Source organism: Protopterus annectens, chromosome 13.part0 (assembly GCF_019279795.1).
Source record: "Protopterus annectens isolate FY-2018-M chromosome 13.part0, PAN1.0, whole genome shotgun sequence".
NCBI classification, from domain to species: domain Eukaryota; kingdom Metazoa; phylum Chordata; order Ceratodontiformes; family Protopteridae; genus Protopterus; species Protopterus annectens.
Window position 1 is genome coordinate 905,009,969 of NC_056747.1, and position 19,815 is coordinate 905,029,783.

At 44.9% G+C, this 19,815-nt stretch overlaps 1 protein-coding gene across 1 annotated transcript in view; it reads right to left on the reverse strand.

Moving 5' to 3' along the window:
- Positions 1–19,815, reverse strand: part of VAT1 (vesicle amine transport 1) — a 441,315-nt gene that overhangs the window by 370,872 nt on the left and 50,628 nt on the right. Inside the window, exon 3 of the mRNA XM_044054658.1 lies at positions 16,963–17,133. Coding sequence (XP_043910593.1) covers positions 16,963–17,133 — 171 coding nt within the window. The remainder of the gene's footprint in view (positions 1–16,962; positions 17,134–19,815) is intronic.

The following is a 19,815-nucleotide window of genomic DNA, read 5'->3' on the forward strand; positions in this document are numbered from 1 at the left end:
GACCAGGGAAGCCCGACCACCGAATCCCTCTAAGGAAAGTCTCTAAGAGGAGATAAGAGTAGATGCTGAGGGAGCAGAAGGGGGGGGGGGTATCTGTCCCTCAGCCATAGCAGAAACTATTCCCGAAGACTCCAACTCCAAATTCTGAGGTAGAGTCGAAGGAGGAACTACAAGAGGTTGTGGACTAATAGTCGTCTGTTGAGACTGACTATGTAGCATCTGGGCCAGTGCCTGTGATTTCAATAATCTACTGACCACCCTCTCCAAATCATGGTCAGAAAGCCTGGATGACCTGGAAGATCAGCTCCGATGGCTCCGTTCCGAGAGGAGAGGTGAGGCCGGAGCCGAGAGTATCGGTTCCAAGGAAGGGGACCTGGATCTCTTCCTCGAAGGAACCATCGGCGCCGACGAAACCCTCGAACCAGTCGGAGCAGAGGACTTTTCGGCACCGACAGAAGGTCTCGATGCATCGGCTCCAGCCGGAGCCGATACAGACATAAAAGTAACGGTGTCGGCGCCGGTCGGTGCCGACACCGAAGCCTGAGCCACATGGTGGTCGGAGCCAGTCGGAGCCGACACCGATGTGACTGAACCAGTATCGGCACCGAAGGTTTATGCAAGCTAGGATCGGCTCCAGCCGGAGCCGATCTCGACTCAGAAAGAGTCGGAACCGAGGCCGCAGGCTTAGACACAGAAGCCTGGGCCTTGGAAGACTTCGAAGTCTTTGTCGGAGCCGACTTAGCCGGAGAGCCCTCCGGCTTAAGGAGACCCCTTAAAATCAATTTATTTCTCCTCTCCTGCAGGACTCTCTGGCTGAAAGAATGACAAATCGCACAGGAGTCCTGCAGGTGGAGAGGTCCCAGGCAATATAAACAAGAAGTGTGACCGTCTGTCAGAGACATCTTCTGACAGCACGAGTCACACTTCTTAAAGCCTGAGACCCTTTCTTTGGACATAGTTGTACAAAAGTAGAACACAACAACACAGTCCCAATCAGACAACTAAAGTTATCTAAAAAAAAAAATAGTGACTAACCTCTCACACACACACACACACACCCTGACAGGGGGGGCATGGGAGGGAATGAAGGCCTGACTAAAAAAAGGGGAAGGAAATATAATTTTAGTCAGAAAGGGGCTTAAAACTAAGTAAAACAGAAGGTAATCTAAAGAAAAATGAAAATTTTAAATTCTAGGGGCAAAAAGTAGTAAAATACTAACACTTACCAGGAGCTGGCAAAAGGAGGACCTCATAAGCGAAGCGGCAAACGAGATCTGGGTACTTACCGCCTTGCATCATGGGATATGGGGCTGCCTCAAGCTGGTAAAAGTGACTCTCGAGCTTAGCAAAGTGCCGAGTCGGAGCCGAGGATCGGCTCCGAACCCATCAAGCAAGAATGAAGGCGAGATTGACAACTTAACATCGCATTTTATTTTAAAATAAATTGGCGTTCAAGTTCTTCGGAGTATTTTTCTGGAATCTGTCGGTGCGTCTTGGATTGGTACTCGCACCTCACGTTTTGGTTTTGCTTGTTTGTTCTTTTGCACTTGGTTTGTGTTTTTTCTATATATGTGTGATTTATATATATCCTACTGTTATACATTGATAAAGGCTTATGACCGAAACCAGTCTGTTGGATAAATTTTTGGGGCATTATTAAAGTCTGTTTTTACCTTTCACTTGAGTGTTGGCTTTTTTTGCATTTGATTTATACTGTTTGTTGGTCGTTGCACTTGCCGTACGAGCCGAAGCTTTGTTGTATCATTTCTTAAACGGGCAAATTTATATACATTTTATGACACACACACAAACTCAGAGCATGGGTAACAAAAGTTGGCTGAAAAGGCTTCAGCAAGTCATGCTCTTTGGTTTTACAACAAACACAAACGTTATTTGGAACCAAAGCCCTAAAAGCTACAACAGTAAATTTAAACTTCACACACACACACACACACACACACACACACACACACACACACACACACACACACATTAAAACTAGTTTTGGCAAAATCACAAAGCTTTTTTTTTTTTTAAAAAACAAACTATGCCCTCCCTGTCTCCTGATCAGTCCCTTCATCTTGTTAAGGGTGTCTGTGGCTATGGTGACAGGGTCTCGTTAAGGGTGTGTGTGGCTATGGTGACAGGGTCAACTGGGAGGGGTCATCATTTAGGCAGCCATAACAGTGATTTGGATTTAGATCTGTGGCCCCAGTGTTAGGATGGAACATTTGGAGATGAGATACTAAACTCTTTAAGGCCATATCAGCAAGGCATTGGTTGCCCCCAGGGAATGTATCATTCAAAGTATACAGATGGGGGGGGGGGGGGGGCAGGCAGCTCCAGACTGCCAAGTAACTTGCTTGTAGGCTTTTCTGTCAATACTCCAGTTAAGCAAGCTCTCTGAAAATTTTTTTTGTTCTTACTGCAAAACTTTTAGTTATGTACTCACCATAACTTCAGATGTTTGGGATCCATCTCGCCTACATTCTGACTGATGGGTTCGGAGCCGATCCCTCGGCTCCGACTCAGCATGCTTATGCCAAAGCGCGAAGTCTCTTATTGGCTGAGCTTATTATATCCCAGGATGCACCACTACCAGTCCCCCAGATCTAGTTTGTCCGCATACATGCACACATGCACGCACTGATTATATAACATCGTCAGATGAAACAAGATAAAAACAGTAGAACTCAAACCGTTCAATCTCTTCTGGTCTCCAAGGCAGGGGGAAGGAGGGTGGGTATTAGGAATGTAGGTGAGATGGATCCCAAACATCTGAAGTTATGGTGAGTACATAACTAAAAGATGTTATGTGATCCTATCTCGCCTACATTCTGACTGATGGGACAGCGTCCCTAGCACCTGAATCCTGGGTGGCTCACTGGAAAACACTCCTGAGTACCGTGGAACCAAATGATGCTCGCCCTTTAGATGCCACATCCAATTTATAGTGGGAAATGAAAGTGTGCGGATTGGTCCAAGTAGCCGCAGCACAAATCTCAGAAATAGCGAGCTTGGAATGAAAAGCTATAGAAGTCGCCATAGCTCTGGTCGAGTGAGCTTTGATAGATGTTGTAAGTTGCTTATTCGAACAGGAATAAGCCTGAGTTATACAATCTCTAATCCATTTGGAGATAGTAGCTTTTGTGATGGTTTTACCCAATTTATTGTCTGAGAAGGACACAAACAACTGGTCTGATTCTGAATTTGCTGAGTCCTGTCTAAATAGAAGCAATTGCCTGTGAACATCCAATTTATGGAGAGTGTATTCTGCTTCATTGGAGAATTTTGGAAAGAAAACTGGTAGCTCTAGAGATTGTTGGAGACAGAGATTAGAACAGACCTTTGGGACAAAAGATGGATTAGGCCTAAGTGATACTCTATCCTTGTGAAAAATCAAGTACGGTGGTTTGATAGATAGGGCTTGAAGCTCTGAAACTCTTCTTGCAGAGGTAATTGCAACTAAGAAGGCAGTTTTCCAAGACAGATATTTTAACTCACATGTAGCAGCCGGTTCGAAAGGGGAAGATGTTAATGCACGAAGCACCAAATCAAGATCCCACGGAGGCGCAGGATGAAAAACTGGGGGTCTTAACAGGCCCGCACCTTTAATGAAAGTTTTGCATAATCTGATGCTCATCAATGGAGGATCCATGGATTCGTGAAATTTAGAGATAGCCGCTAGTTGGACTTTAATAGTAGAGACAGAAGATCCTTGATTAAACAGGGATGTTAAGAATTTCAAAACCTCTGGGATTGGAGCAGTAATAGGGTCTAAGCCCCTGAGTTGAGCCCAGATAGCAAACCTCTTCCACTTACTGAGGTACAATTTCTTAGTGGTGGGTTTGTGGGCCGAAGATAAAATGTGAATAACTTCCGGGTCTAATGTGTGATATCTCACTAAAGTCGGAAGTGGAGGAGCCAAGCTGTCAACTTCAAGGAGTGAAGGGACTGATGTTGTCGTCCCGACTGATGAATTAGCAGATCCGGAGTTAGATCTAAAGTCCAAGGATCGTCCACCGCATGTTTCTTCAGGTAGGAAACCATACCTGACGAGGCCAGTCTTGAGCAATTAGTATCATTGTGGACCCCAATTGAGAAGCTTTCTGAATGACTTTGGAGAAGTGGAATCGGAGGAAAGGCATAAAGTAGCCCTGTTGGCCAAGGTTGTGCTAGAGCATCCATAGCTGCTTCCCCTGATGTGGAGTCAAGGAGAAGAACCTTTTACACTTTGTATTTTGTGGTGTTGCAAACAGGTCGCATGGCGTCCCCATCTCCTGAAAACCTGAGCTGCTACTGTTTCGTTTAGGGACCACTCGTGAGGAGAGAATTGTCCTGCTTAATCTGTCTGCCAATATATTTGATTTCCCGGAATGTGGGTCGCTACCAAGAAACGGCTGGTAGCTACAGCCCATTCCCACACCCTCATGGCCTCTCTGCAAAGGGGTAAGATCTGGTCCCTCCTTGTTTGTTTAGATACCAGACCACCGACATGTTGTCTGTGTGGATGGCGATTATGCCCTGAGGGAGAAACTTGTGTAAGGCCTGTAGGGACAGAAGTACAGCCCTCATCTCCAATACATTGATGTGGAGAAAAGTTTCGTCTGGAAGCCAGGAGCCCTGGACTAACCTGCCCAGACAATGCCCCCCCCCACCCTGTCTGGGAGGCATCTGTCGTCAGGGTGACCACTGGAGAGGGAATAACCAAACGGCTTCCCTCATTTAGATTGGATGCCTGAAGCCAGCAGCGGAGGTCCCGTTCCCATGTTTCTGTAATCATAATGGGGTGAGTGAGGGCAAGATCCTGAAAGGACCATTGAGTCGATAATAGCCACTGAAGAATCCTCATGTGCAATCTTGCCAGAGGAACTAGAAGAACCGTGGCAGACATCGAACCTAAAACTTGTAGGACCATCCTGGCTGGGGCCTTGGATCTTGAAATCAGGGCTTGAACTTGGCCTTGTAAAGTTTGGATCCTTTCGGTAGGAAGAAAAGCAGCATCAATTTTGAGTCTATCTCTGCTCCTATGAACCTTATGCTGAGAGGGCAGCAAGACAGACTTTGACCAATTGAATGTAATTCCCAGGGTAGCACCCAGGGAGATGGTGGCTTTGAGGTTGTCCATTAGTCGATGACTGGTGGTGGCAGTCAGGAGCCAGTCGTCCAGATAGGGAAACACTTGGAATCCAAGACTCCTCAGGTGAGCCGTTACTACTGCCAAACATTTGGTGAACACCCTGGGGGCTGTGGTGAGACCAAAGGGCAGAGCACAAAATTGGAAATGACTGTCTCCCAGGCTGAAGCGCAGATACTTCCTGGGCGCCCGATGTATCGGTATGTGATAATAGGTCCTTGAGATCTATGGAGCACATCCAAACATCCTTCTCCAACAATGGGAGAATGGATTGTAACGTGACCATTGAATTTGGATTCGTGACGGATTGGTTTAGTCTGCTGAGATCCAATATTGGTCTCAGGTCCCCTGTCTTTTGGCACTAAAGAACCTTGAGTAATTTCGGATCCGATCTGGTCTGTGGGGACCGGTTGGATGACTCCTTTTTCTAGCAGCTTTAAAGCTTCTACGGCTGCAATTTCCCTTTGACTGGGTGGTGGGTCCGGGATTTTTTTGGACGGTGGGGGTGAGTGTGTGAAGGGGATGGTGTAACCTCCGGCAATAATCCAAAGCACCCATCTGTCCTGAGTGATTGACTCCCAAGCTTTTAGGTGCTTGGCAAAACGGCACCCGACTGGCTCCGGAGCAGCACAGCCGGGCAATCCCTCATGAAGTGTGGGAGGCTGAAGAACCACGAAAGGACTCGCGGTCTCCAGAATTGCGGGGCCCTCTGCCGCCTCTGGGACGGCGTCTCCCAGAAAAATTTCCCCGTCCTCTGCCTCTGGAAGGGGAATCTTCCTCCTGTTGATGGAAAAACTTACGTGATTTGGAACCACATCTTCCCTCCTCCTTTAGCCTTGGGATAAGGCCGAAAGGGAGTGGAAAAACGTGCACCTACGGCAGATAAAGTTTTTCCTTCCTGCTCACAGCGGGTAAGAGTGTCTTTAACCTTAGGTCCAAACAAAGAGGACCCATCAAAGGGAGCGTCGTGAAGGAAGACTTGAAGGCCTCCATAAGCAAACAAACTGAGCCAGGCTTGTCTCCGTGAGCCACGCCTGTGCCTGCCGCTCTACCGCCCCTTCGACTGTCTGAAATGAGCCTCATGGACGAGTTAGAAATTGAAGCAAGGATAGCCAACAGAGCTAACCGACTGGGCTAGTGCTCAGGTAGGTTACCTGAGAGGGAATCTGACAGCTCCTTGACCAGATCCCTCTGAAGCCTGGTAAAATGTGCCAAATAATTCAGGGACCTTAAAGTAAAGGCCGCTGAAGTCAGGGTACACTTCCGTGCGGTCCATGCTCCTAGACTCCTTATTAGGAGGATGGACGGACGTTGAAGCCTCTGCCACGTCCTGTTGTGTAGCAGATGCCACCACCATGGCATCTACAGCCACGCCTTTAGTGAGGAACTCCTTCTCGGGTGGGGCAGACAAAAATTTGTTAGGACGAGAAGGGACTGGTTCCACGGTATCTGGATGTTCCCGCCCTCCGACAAACTAAATCCAGGAGCTCGTCAGGCGGAGACACCCAGGAGGCGGAGGGCTGAGCCCGAGGCCTTGAGGAGCACTGACTCATCAGCAGAGGGGGTTTGGATATCCAGCCGCCTCGTTGTTTGAGGATCTCTAAGATGTCTGCAAATGAGACATCATCCGAGGGCGACTTCGGGACCCCTCCGCATCATCAAGATCAGTGTCGATGTAATAGACTCGGGGAGTCCACGTGCTTCCTCTTGCACGATCTCTTCCTTGGGGGTTCCTCTGAAGACAACTCCGAAGAACCCTCGGGAGGAGGGAAACCCCAATGGGGGTAACCTCAGGCCCAGGGCTCCGCTGCCTAGGACAGGGAACTGCCAAAGACCCAGTCTCCACGCCCAGGAAGGTGCGGTAAAGCCGGAGAGATGGCGAAGAAGACTTGACCAAGGCACTCCTCATAGCTCTGAAAGCCGGACCCCAGAATCCTGGGAGTGTCCGGTCACGAGCCATGATAGCAGACGGAAGTCCCGCAGCGAGCACCGAGAGGGAGGCTGGAACAGACAGCCTAGGTCCCGAAACATCACCCCAGGTCCAGCCGAAGAAGTCCGTGTACCAAACTCGGACCCGAGGCGGGTTGGAGTAAGGGTCGGAGCCGACCCTAAGATCTCCACCGGCTCCAACAGCACCTGCTCCGGAGCAGCGGTCGGAGGAGGAACAGCAATGGCATGGGCATGGGCCATCGGCTCCGAAGCCAACTGGGTGGAGCGAAACAAATTTTGAAAGACTGGGGACTGGAACAGTCTTTGGAGCACCCTGTCTATGTCGAATCTGACATCCTCGATGACCTAGAGGATACTGAACGGGTTCGAGATGGCCTCTCCAACGGCCCCAAGGGGCTAGGGGACCCGGCTCGAGGCGACTCGATGACTATCGGCGCCGAAGGAATACCCACACTAGTTTCCATTGGTGCCGAGGAGGAAGTGTCTGAGCAGACAACCTTTGTCGGCTCGAGACCAGTGGAGCCGGCAGGTGACCTCTCGATGCCCCAGCCATCGGCTCCGAAGCCAGAGGAGTCGAGACTGGTGGCATCGAGGCAGACCGTTCCGCCCTCGGCTCCGAAGTCCTTGGAGCCGAAGGAGAAACCTGCCTATGTCTTTTGGCGGTCGGATCCGACGGACTGGTGAGCAGGCGCCCTTTCTTTAGCGGGAGAAGGAGAGGATGCTAAAGCTTCTTCGAAGGAGGGTTTTACAAGACCTTTTAATATGAGCTTATTTTTCCTCTCTTGGAGGACCCTTGAGGAAAAAGCGTGACACACGCTGCAGGACTCCTGCAAATGCTTTGCACCCAAACAATAAACACAGAGAGAGTGGTCATCTGTGATCGACATTTTAAAGTTGCACTTGGTGCACTTTTTAAAGCCTGAAGGCCTAGGTACCTGAGACATTCCGGTGAATTAAAGTCCAAAACACAGTACAAACACTGTAAATTATTAAGAAAGATAAACTATCCACAGTATAAAGGATCCGAGATCCTTAACAAAACAGAAGTCACCTACAATCAAAAAGACCGGGAAAGGCCTTTACACACAAGAGGTACTCCTAGTAAACACTCACAACACAAGAATTTACTAAGTAAATTCCACCAAACTCACTCAAAACAGCTGTTAAAACAGCTTTTGTTGAAGAAAAATAGAAATTCCTGACAGAAAAACTAGTGAAATTAATCACTACTTAGCTCAGCCAGCTCGAGACCACGTCTTCACTTGTTAGCGGCAAACGAGATCTGGGGGACTGGTAGTGGTGCATCCTGGGATATAATAAGCTCAGCCAATAAGAGACTTCGCTCTTTGGCATAAGCGTGCCGAGTCGGAGCCGAGGGATCGGCTCCGAACCCATCAGTCAGAATGTAGGCGAGATAGGATCACATAACATCATACTGTTCAACCATCAGCCAAATATGGACAGAAAAGGTTAGACCAACCTTTCTTCAGCCAGTACACTAATTAGAGACAGTTTGGAGAAGCCTGTTTCTTCTTGCATATCAATCCAGAACAACTCAGTCCTAGTAATGCCAGAGGGATAAAGCCTTTATTATGACCCAGGCTCAATAAGTAGCAAAGGTGACTGACTACACTGGCAGGGAAGAAGGTGGTGCGTATTTTGGGAGGGAAGGGAGGTTTGCTTCTTGAACAGTTTTGTTTGCTTCTCCAGTGACAGGAAATAAAGATCTCAAAGCCACCAAAAGCAGGCGGTCTGAGAAGGGTCTACACAGTGGCTGCTTAAGCAGGAGACAGCAGCTCCAATATCTTGCATGTCAACAAGCCCACATGCGTGACCTAGTGGGGCCTCAGGAAGTCCCTGTGTTGATACAGGTGTATATGGCACCATAAGGGGGTGGGGGTTAAGGCCACCAAGGGTGCTCGACTGCCAGGATGCTGGTGAGAGTACAAATACCCCCATCCCCCCTGGATACATGCCCATACGTCTTACCTGTATAGGCTCTCAACCTAGCAGATATGTAGGGTTATGCCACAATGCCAGAGAATGAATAGGACATGTAGAATTTAGGAGGCTGGGAGGCTTGGCGGTTGGCGGGTCAGAGGGAAGAAAGTCTAAAAGATGTCGACATCTTAAATGAAGCTGGGTCTCTTCAGGCAGTGAAGTTATGACAGTCACAAAGACTCCTTCGAGACTGGTAGCATATCTTTCAATGAATTTTGTATTGTCAGAAATACAAATAAATTTGACAAATTAGTACATCTCACCAGTCTGAAGGGCTCCCTACAGCTAAATATATAGCTTTATCTAGTCTTTCAGAAAGTAATTAACCACCGTAAATCAATTAAAAATTGTTAGTCAATTATGAAAAGACAGTCCGGCAAGACATACCACTGAAGTATTTCAAAGATATGCAGAGGAAACACAGAACAATGGTAAGCAAGTCTGTATATAGTAAAAAAGTCAAATGAAATTAGGAAAACATATGGTCCAATTTACCACAATTAGGAGAAATGTAACTTGGGATGCTGCCACACTGCTATCAAGACTTGCAGCAATTGGTACGGCAATATTAAGTAAAGCTACTATGATACTCACTAAACTGGAAGATTAGGGTCACTCACGATGCTGCTGTAAACACTATACAGGAACCCTCTTCTCTACCACAAAAGAAATGTACACCAAAGAAATCTGCAGCATATTAAACAAGAAACATTTTTGTCTATGTAGTAAGTGATGACTTAATAATCACAGTTATATAAATGAAAACCCCGACACAATCCTAGTTGGAAGCATTTAACATCTCAAACCATACTGACACTCCCAGTTGCAAACATTATACACTGCTTATTATCTACCAAACCTTTTTCAGTCAAACATTACATAGTTCATTTAAGTCCTGCTGCCTTTTAAACTTCATTCCTCCCTTGTATGTATTGTTCCCAGAATTCCCAGTTTTTCCTATGTAGTTTGCTCCTACCCTTTTCTAAAGATCTCAGTTCCAGTTGTTTTACCTCTGTTACTATATTCACTACTTTTAGTATAGTTGGTTTGGATTCTGACTTCCATCTTCTAGTAACTGCTTTTTTGGCAGCCACCATTATTAGACACAGCAAGGCCTTGCCATGCGTAGGCAATTCAGATTCTGTATCATAGCTCAGAAAAACATCTCTCGCATCATACCAATTTGCCCACAGATCATCTCTGAAAGTGCATCCCGCGGGGAATCCATAAAGTCTGCCAATTCACTGCATTCCCAGAAAATAAGTTCCCCATCACAACTCCAGCATTTTCTGTCTACTTGAGAAAAATTTCTCTGCAGCCTACTTGGGGTATAAAAATATCTATGCAAACATTTCCAGGCAAAAATCCTAAATCCTCTAGATTTTTTTTGCATATTTGGGAAAAGTAAGTTTTGTACCTACCATAAATGTAGATGTCCGAACTGGATAGCATCTGCAGTCATAACAACTGGGTTGTCCTGTCGTCAGGCAGCCCTTCGGTCGGCCGGATTCCAAAGTCCGGGTCCGGCTTCGGCTGATGTCGCACCTCACCCGACGTCATCTCTGCTGGTCTTGGGGTATAAAGGCACCAGCCGACGCCATTTTCCTCAGTGTTTCTTGCCCCAGATGCCAGTTGCCCTCTTGGAAGGCTAAATTTTGGGTAAAATGCCAATGTTTCCAAAGGATAGAAGGCAAACACAAAAATAAGCATGTATGTACATATATACAAACAAATACACCATAAGAGACTCCCCACCAGCTAGCTATTAGGAGGGTAAATACCCTAGGAGTACCACAGAGGGAAGGAGGGAGGTAATCCTGACTGCAGATGCTATCCAGTTCGGACATCTACATTTATGGTAGGTACAAAACTGTACTATGTCCTTCATGGATGCATCTGCAGTCATAACAACTGGGTAGAATACCATAGCCAACTAGGGAGGAGGAAGAATAGATTATGGTGTGGTTAGGATCCCTTGCAGTACAGCAGTAGCAAACCCTGCTCGGGATCTGGAATACAGAGGTAAATTATAATGCTTGGCAAATGTATGCACGGAGGTCCAAGTAGCCGCCTCAATAATGTCCTTGGTTGCCACTCCTCGTAAGAAGGCTGTGGTAGTGGCTGTTGCTCTTGTAGAATGAGGCCGTATGTTCTGTGGAATTGGTTTTCCATGGAAGGAGTAACAGAATCGTATGCAATTTCCTATCCATTTGGAGATTGTCTGTTTGGAAATTGCTTTTCCTTCCTTTCCTGTTGCATAGGCTACAAAAAGCTGGTCAGTTTTTCTGTTACTTTTTGTTCTGTCCAGGTAGTAGCGTAGCTGTCTGTGTACATCCAAGGTAAGCAGCATTCTTTCCCCTCTGTTTTGTGGGTTGGGGAAGAAGGTAGGTAGGTGGATTGCCTGGTTTAAGGACACTCTGGATACCACCTTAGGCATAAATGTAGGATTAGTCCTCATGGACACTATCTTGGTGGAAGATTAGGAAGGGTTGTACTGCCATTAGGGCCTGAAGTTCAGAAACCCTCCTTGCTGAGGTTATTGCCAGTAGGAAAGCAGTTTTCCATGATAGATGCTGTAGGTCTGCTGTTGCTGCTGGTTCAAAGGTGAGTGTCAACTTTTCTAGCACAAAGTTCAAATCCCAAGCTGGCAGCGGTGGTTTCCTAGGAGGTTTTACATTCTTGATCCCTCTGAGGAACTGCCTGAGTAGAGGATCTTGAGAAGACAGGTGGATCAAAGCTGTATTCTGCTGAAATAGCTGATGCATGTATCTTGATGGAGGAATAGGACAGGCCTGTATGTAGAAGCTCTGCCAAGTACTCCAGAATGTTAGCAATATCTATATTGGACACATCCTTTCCTCTTTCAGCACTCCAAATGACAAACCTTTTCCATTTCCCTGCATAGTTCCTTCTTGTTGAAGGTCTGCGGGCTTCAAGGATAATGTCTTTAACCCTTTGGGAGAGATCTGGAATAGTTGCTGCTATGTGATGTGCCATGCAGTCAGTTGCAACGTTTTTAGGTTTGGATGCATGATGCTGTAGTTGTTCTGAGTTAACATCAAAGGCATCAGGGGTATTGACCACATTTTGTCCCGAGACATGCTCCTCAGCAATGGGTACCAGTGTTGTCTTGGCCAGTTCGGAGCCATCAGGATTATCCTTGGACGTTCCTCCTTGATTTTTAGTAATACCTTGTGTATCAAGGGAAGAGGTGGGAATGCATATGCTGTCAGGCCTTTCCAGCTGAAGGAGAGCGAATCCACTTTCGATGCAAGTGGATGGAATGTCCTTGTGCAGAATTTTTTGAGCTGGTGAGCTGGTGATTGAGAGGGGAAGCGAATAGATCTATCTGTGGCATTCCCCATTTCTTTGCGATGGTCTTGAAGATGTCCGGGTGTAGCATCCATTCGTGAGCATCCAAGGTGGTTCTGCTTAACATGTCTGCTAGAGTGTTCTCCTTTCCCGGTACAAACATTGCCTGTAACTGGATGTTGTAGCTGAGTGCCAGGTTCCAAAGGTCCAAAGTCATTCTGCATAGGGGGTATGAATGAGTGCCTCCCTGTTTGTTGATGTACCACATGACTGTGGTGTTGTCTGTCCTTATCATCAAATGGCCTTCTTTGAGAAATGGTCTGAATTTTGGATTGCCAGTTTTACTGCCAGCATTTCTTTTAGGTTGATGTGCAGGTGAAGCTGATCCTCGTCCACAATCCTTATGCGCATTTGTCCAGCATGTGAGCCCCCCATCCTAGGTCTGAGGCGTCTGTTGTGATGGTTTGGCTTGCTTGATAGTTGTGAAAGGGTAAGCCTGGGTTTGACTGGCATGCTTGAGCCCACCATAGGAACTCCTGTTTTAGGCATGGAATTAGTGGAATTTCTGCTTCTAGGCTGTGCCTGTGTTGGGACCATAAATTCTTTAGGTACCACTGTAGTTTTCTCATATGCAGTCTGGCATGTGGAACCAAGATTATGCATGATGCCATGAAGCCCAAGGCCTGCAGAACTTTTCTTGCTGTTAGCTTGCTCTGGTTTGTTAGTGCCAAGAAGTAAAGAGGAGATCTTTTGTTTTTCTGCAGTTAGGAATGCCATTTGTTTTACTGTGTCCAATTCTGCCCAAGAATGTCCTTGTTTGGGATGGAATCAGCCTTGACTTTTGTAAATTGACTGTGTATCCCAGTGATTGTAGCAAGTAAATGACCCTTTGTAAATCTGTTGTCAGCTTGCTTTTGTTGTCCCCTTGTAGCAGGCAGTCGTCCAGGTATGGATAAATTTGGATTCCCTGTAGTCTGCAGTGGCGATTACTGATGCCAGGCATTTTGTGAATACTCTGGGCAGTAGATAAGCCAAAGGGCAATGCTGAGAATTGATAGTGCTCTGATCCTGCAAGAAATCTGAGGTATCTTCTGCAAATTGGTCGAATGGGGAAGTGCAGGTATGCCTCCTTGAGATCTAGAGTTACCAGCCAACACTCCTTGCCCAGCATGGGAAGAAGTTGCTGTAGGGTCAGCATTTTGAATTTTGGGACAATGATGTATGTGTTTAAGGTGGACAGGTCGAGAATGGGTCTCCAACTTTTTTCCTTTCTTGGAACTAGGAATAGTCTGGAGTAGAATCCTTTGCCTTGTTCTGTTTTTGGCACTCTTTCCACAGCTCTCATCTTTGTTAATTGCATTATCTGCTGTAGAGCTTCTGTTTTTTGATTTGGAGGCAGGTTTGGCATTCCTCTTTTGACTGGTAAAGTGTGGAAGTGGAACCGGTAACCTTGGTCTATGGTTTGCAAAATCCACTTGTCTTTTGTGATATAGTGCCAGTTCTTCGAAAATAAGGTTAATTTTCCGCCTAATGGTGCTGCTATTTGTTCCCTGGTAGGCGGAGTTAGAATCAAGTCACTGTGATTGCCCTGTTGTAGTGGTAGTGGCTGTGCCTCTGTTATTACCTTGCCACTGTCGTCCTCTGTAGGCACCCCCTCTGGATTGATTTCTGCCTCTGGAACGTCTATTCCTGCCCCTTTGGGATCTTGTGGAGTCAGGAAAGGACCAATTTTTGGCAGGCCAGTTCCTGCTAAACCTTGGGGGCTGAACCTGCAAGAAATCTTTATCCGTTTGTACAGATTTTGCCTTTTCTTCCATTTTCTTCATTACCTGCTGGGCAGGTGTACCAAACAAACTGGTCTTATCCATAGGAGCATCTAATAACTTAGCTTTAACATGATCCGGTAAGACTTGTTCCTTCAGCCATGCATGTCTTCTTATCACTGTGCCAGTCATGGCTGATCTAAATGAAGCCTCCAGTGCATCATAGCCACATTTTAAGGAATGGTTACTAACATGTTGTATGTTATTAACCGTTTCTAATAGATATTTCTTATCTATAGAGTCATCAGAGGATAGCTTTTTTGTTAATTGATCAAGCATAAACTCTTGGTATTGTATCATGTGAAACTGACAGTTTAAAGCTCTAGCTGAGAGAGTAGCTGAGGTGTAAACCTTTTTGCCCCATCTGTCTAAAGACCTGGCTTCCCTTTCAGAAGGAATAGGGTTTTTTGCTGTGGTCGAGGCTACTGCCTTAGGGCCCTGGGATATAGTTTCGGGGTCTGCAAGTGGGGCCTTGTATAGGCGATGATGAGTGTCTGTGTCTGGCACCCTGTAAAACCTATCTGGTTTGGCAGGTGCTGGAGGTAAGGAATCTGGTGCAGTGCAAACATCATTAAATGCATCGTCCACAACAGAGAGGACAGGAGGTATAGCTAAGGGCCTGTGTTGTGGTAGGTGCAGAAAAGTCCTAAGTCTTTTTCTGGAGTCTGAGAAATCCTGTTCCTGCCATTGGAATTGTTCTCTCATGGCATGTAAGGTTTCCCCAAAGGAGAATTCTTCTGGTGGAGAAGCAGCTGGAATGGATTCTTCAGCATCTGAGTCCTCATAATTGGAGAAAGGAGCCTCTGGCTGGTCTGTGATATCTGAGTCATCCGCAGAATCAGAGGACACAGGCTCGAGGGGCTCTGCTCTAGGTCTCTTATCTGGGGGCTGAGAGGCCCTGTCTGGGTGTGATTGAGATCCCCTAATTAAGGATATTAAATCTTCTGCCAGAGTAAGCATTTGTGAACTAGAAGTGGGCCTGGTTGAGGGGGGTTTAACAGGCACTGATTTAGTAGATTTGGCTGCTTTAGCCCTGGCAAAGGCCTTAATAGACATGGCTGCAGGAGGCCTAGCAGCACCACGTGCTGGGGTAGAGACATCCAAAGGGATGGTGTCTGATAAGTCACTAGTAACCACTGTAGTAGGTAAAATTTCTGAGGCCGATTCAAGTGAAGCAGCCGGAACCTCAGTAGTAGTCATTGATTCGGCTGTACTCTGATCAGTTTTCGGTTTGGCGAAACCGAGACACTCGCGGTTTGCTTAACCGTGGTTTCAGCCGAAACCGCGGACCGCGAGTGTCGGTCTTTCTCTTTGCGTTTTTTAACAATTTGGGTAGTCGGAGGATCCGACGGCATAATGTACGCAAAATCAGAGCCGAAAAACTGTTCAGCAAACTCCGACCGACGTCTAAGCATTCGTCGGTTGAAAGAAGCACAGGCCGAACAGGCTGCTACGTCGTGGTCTGGGCCTAAACAAGGCAAACAGTAAGAGTGGAAATCTTTATGAGGTATTTGTTTCCCACAAGATAAACAGTTATTGACTTTTTCTGACATCGGCTGAGGCAAGAAAGAGTCCCCAACGGGGTACTTAGCTTTTAGAGGTCTTCGAAGGAGTATTCGGTAGTAGTAATCTCTGGATCTGACCGACCGGCACTTGCGAACAGCTTCTGCTTCGGGTGCCACGCGGCAAGAAAGACTGAGGAAAATGGCGTCGGCTGATGCCTTTATACCCGAAGACCAGCAGAGATGACGTCGGGTGAGGTGCGACATCAGCCGAAGCCGGACCCAGACTTTGGAATCCGGCCGACCGAAGGGCTGCCTGACGACAGGACAACCCAGTTGTTATGACTGCAGATGCATCCATGAAGGACATCATACATATCCTCCCATTGTTTCTTTTGTGAATTCTTATCCTGTCTATTCCCAATCCTTTCTAACCTCCTCTGATTGAAGCTTATAGTTACAACGCAATAGGTTATATCCTCTACTAATTACTCCTTTAATGGCAGCTTCTGTTCTAGATTCTACTAAAAACTCTACCAGTGCTGGTCTTTCATTTTAGGACTACCATATTTCTTTCTCTTTGCCTACACTCGGATATCAATCCCTAATGGGGCAGGCAATCTCTAACCTGCAGGCCAAATAAATTCTTGGCTTGTTTCCATTCTATCATCTTTCCCGCTCTAGTTATTTGCTCCCAATACCTTAATTCCTTTGCCAGTTTTTTTCCAATAAATTACAACCCCCTCTTGCCTATTGTCTACATACCTAATTGCACTCATCCTTATAGGTAGAATCTCCTTTCTGCAATCCCATGTCAGCTTAGTTCTTGGAATACTTTCTACTACTTTATGGATATAATGTTCTGTATGATTATTCTCCTTAAAGGTCTGCATCCAAAATTTCAGTCTCTGTTTGAGCTTCCTCCGTTTCATCATCATCCCTTTCCACTTTGAAATATAGTTTTCTGCTTGTGCTAAGTATAGGTGTCTTAACTGTGTAGCTCAGAAATATCCCTTCAAATTGGGTAAACGTTCAAAACGCATGTTCAAAAGCAAATTCAGCAATCACAAATCACTGCTGGCTTAATTAGTTTTAATTACCAGTACACCAGGGAAACCATCTGCAAGAGATCTGTCTACATGCTGACCAATGTAATTTCTGCTTCAGCGACTACTCAAAAGAAAACTAATGCATGCAGGGGTGGGTTTTAAAGTCAGTGAGTAAATATTTCACTAACCTTTAGATGAAACTTTTCGAACCTCTTCCACATAATCTGTTGTCCTATAATCAATGGGATTGGTGACACCAATTTCTTTAATAGCTTCATGCTTGGAAGCTGTTGAAGTACCAAAGATGGTAACATTGTTCACTGTTTTACACAGCTGCGTAGCAGCAATTCCCACACCACCTACAAAGCAAAAACATTGTCAGAAGCATTTACTAATCCATACTTGAACACCAGTAAGTAATTCAGTACTCTACAGTATAATCCCAAAGTCATGAACTGATATACCACTTTACAATAGCAATATTTATTACATACAAAAGATAAAAATACGTAAAATCTGAAAGAAATTAGTCATACTTTTTACTGATAAAAGCTTCACTGCAATCATGAAACCCCAATCCCATTTTAATAGCTAGGTTACATTTCAGTCTCTACTTGAGATATTGAGCAAGTTTTACCTTAAAAGCAACAAAGCTTCTGGCCAACCCTGAAAAGCGTTTGTTTCTAAGCAGTCACAGTTGACCAATTTGCTAAATGTTCTAAAAGACACTGCCAAGCTACTGCTTTTAGACATTTCTGCTTTGCCTGCACAAGAAAAAAGCAGACTTTAAAACTAGTTACATTTTCATTAAAGTTTAGAACAATCACCTATAAAACATCTTTAGGTGATCCTCCTAACTTCAAAGGCAAAGCAGCAGCTTTAACCTGTACTTCAAATTCATTAAAAACAGAATAGTTGTGCAAGTAAATAACCATAACAGCAGATGTTTCAATAATCACTGCTACAGTAGTCTAAGCTATATGGGTCATATCCCAAGAATACAACAGTCAGCCAGCTTCCAATGCTTTGGGGCATCTTCCATGCACCCACATAATTAGCTACAGCTAAGCTGACTAAGACAGGTTTGGGTGCCAGGCCTTTCAGAGTTCATGCCAAATGAAAGGAGGCAGCATAACCACAAGAAAACATTGCTAGGAACAACAAATTGCACCAAAAACAAGGGTGGTGGTGGGAGGGGAAAGGTAACCGCAACAATGATTATTCAAATATCTGTTATGGTAGGTTGACTTCCACAAGTGTACTATGTTCATCATATTAACCACTGCTGCAGCAGCCTAAAATATATGGGTATATAATCATAGCTGAGAACTGAAGATGGAAGAACAGTCCAGCAATCCTTGAAGAATGGTCCTACCAAAGCCTGACCTACATTTGGAGAAGGAATCTAGCTTTTAGTGCACTGCTTTGTAATGTACAGAGTACCGAGCTGCTGGTTCTAAAATACTTAACAGTACAACCTTTTTGAAAAAGCCATAGATTAAGCAGAGGCCCTGGTAGACTGACATTACATTTTGTTCCCACCACAACAAAACTATTCTAGACAGGGTAATCGCCCGCAACAACCATTTGGAAATAGTCTGCTTTGATAAAGGTTGTCCTTTCTTACCTTCACAAGAAAGGAAGTGATCAAAGTTCTGAAAAATCCAGTCCAGAATTATAAAAATACAAAAAACGGATGGTGAACCAATGAACCCAAAGGAAACCAGTTTTAGTGCATTCGTCCACTCAATACACAGGACTTCTTCAGAATAAAATGCCACATCCCTCTACAATCTTACATACATACAAAACAGCCTTAATAAATGCCCAATTAAAACACACTGTTGATTATTAAAGCAACAGTTCATTTCCCTACTTAAATATATACACACATACAACTATGAGGTTAAATGAATTTTATGACCATTTACATTCAACTACAATTTTCTTAAGTTTACTATGGATGTACAAGGTAATTCAGTTAATTTCTTAGACTTGTATTCAAATACAGGTCAAAGAATTGTTTTGAATCTACAATTTTTCGTAAACAGACCTATTCAAATACTTTTCTCCATTTTGATAGCATGTATCCTAGCCACCAGAAGAAAGCCTTAGTGAAAGGACAATGTGTGAGGCTGGCTAGGATGATTACTGGGGAAGAGGAATTTAATAAAAAGAGTATGATAAATGGTTTAATATGTTTAAAGTGTGGGGATATCCTGAGAATTGTTTTTTAATTAAACATCTTTAATGAGGTGAGGGTGAAAAGATGTACAACATTTTGTCCCTCTTTTAGGTATAGGTTGCAGTACTGCAGCAGCCTTAAGCAATATACAAGATCAATACACGTACATGACATTTAACAGGTCTATGGTTACATTTAATGCTAATTTTTATGAGCTTAGGGCAACAGTTGAATCTAACTGGAAAATTTTGGGGATGGATCCGGATTATGTGAAATATGTGGGTGAAAAAAAAAACATTCTTGGTTTATAAGAAGGATTAGCGTTTTAAGACACGACTTCAGAGGGCTCAGAGTGGATGGGCCTGGTAAAACGGTGAAGTGTGGTCACTGTTGACAGTGTCCCTATATCCTGGAATGTCAAGAAGTGATCGTAGAAGGATATGGGACAATTAAACTTCATTGTAGGTCTTACTGTGGGAGCAAAATGGCGGTATATTTAGTTCAGAATTTGTGTCGTCCCGCATTCTATACAAGTAAAACTAAGTTAAGTTTGTGGAAGAGTTTACCAACACAACTTTGATATTACAAAGAAAGATGAAAGAAATTCTTTAAACATCTGGTGCAGAATACTGGACATAGGTTCAGATTTGGTGTTATTCGGATGGCAGGTCCGGTGGAGGACTTCCTAGAAATTTTGGAATGTAAATGGCAATTAAAAACTAGAGCCAATTGCTTTCCCGGTATAAATGAATATATTTCCATTTCTAGTATATTAAAATTAAAGGTTATGTATATTTGAACTCATTTTCATTAATCACGTTTTTATAAAATGCATTAGTATAAGTAGAATTTATAT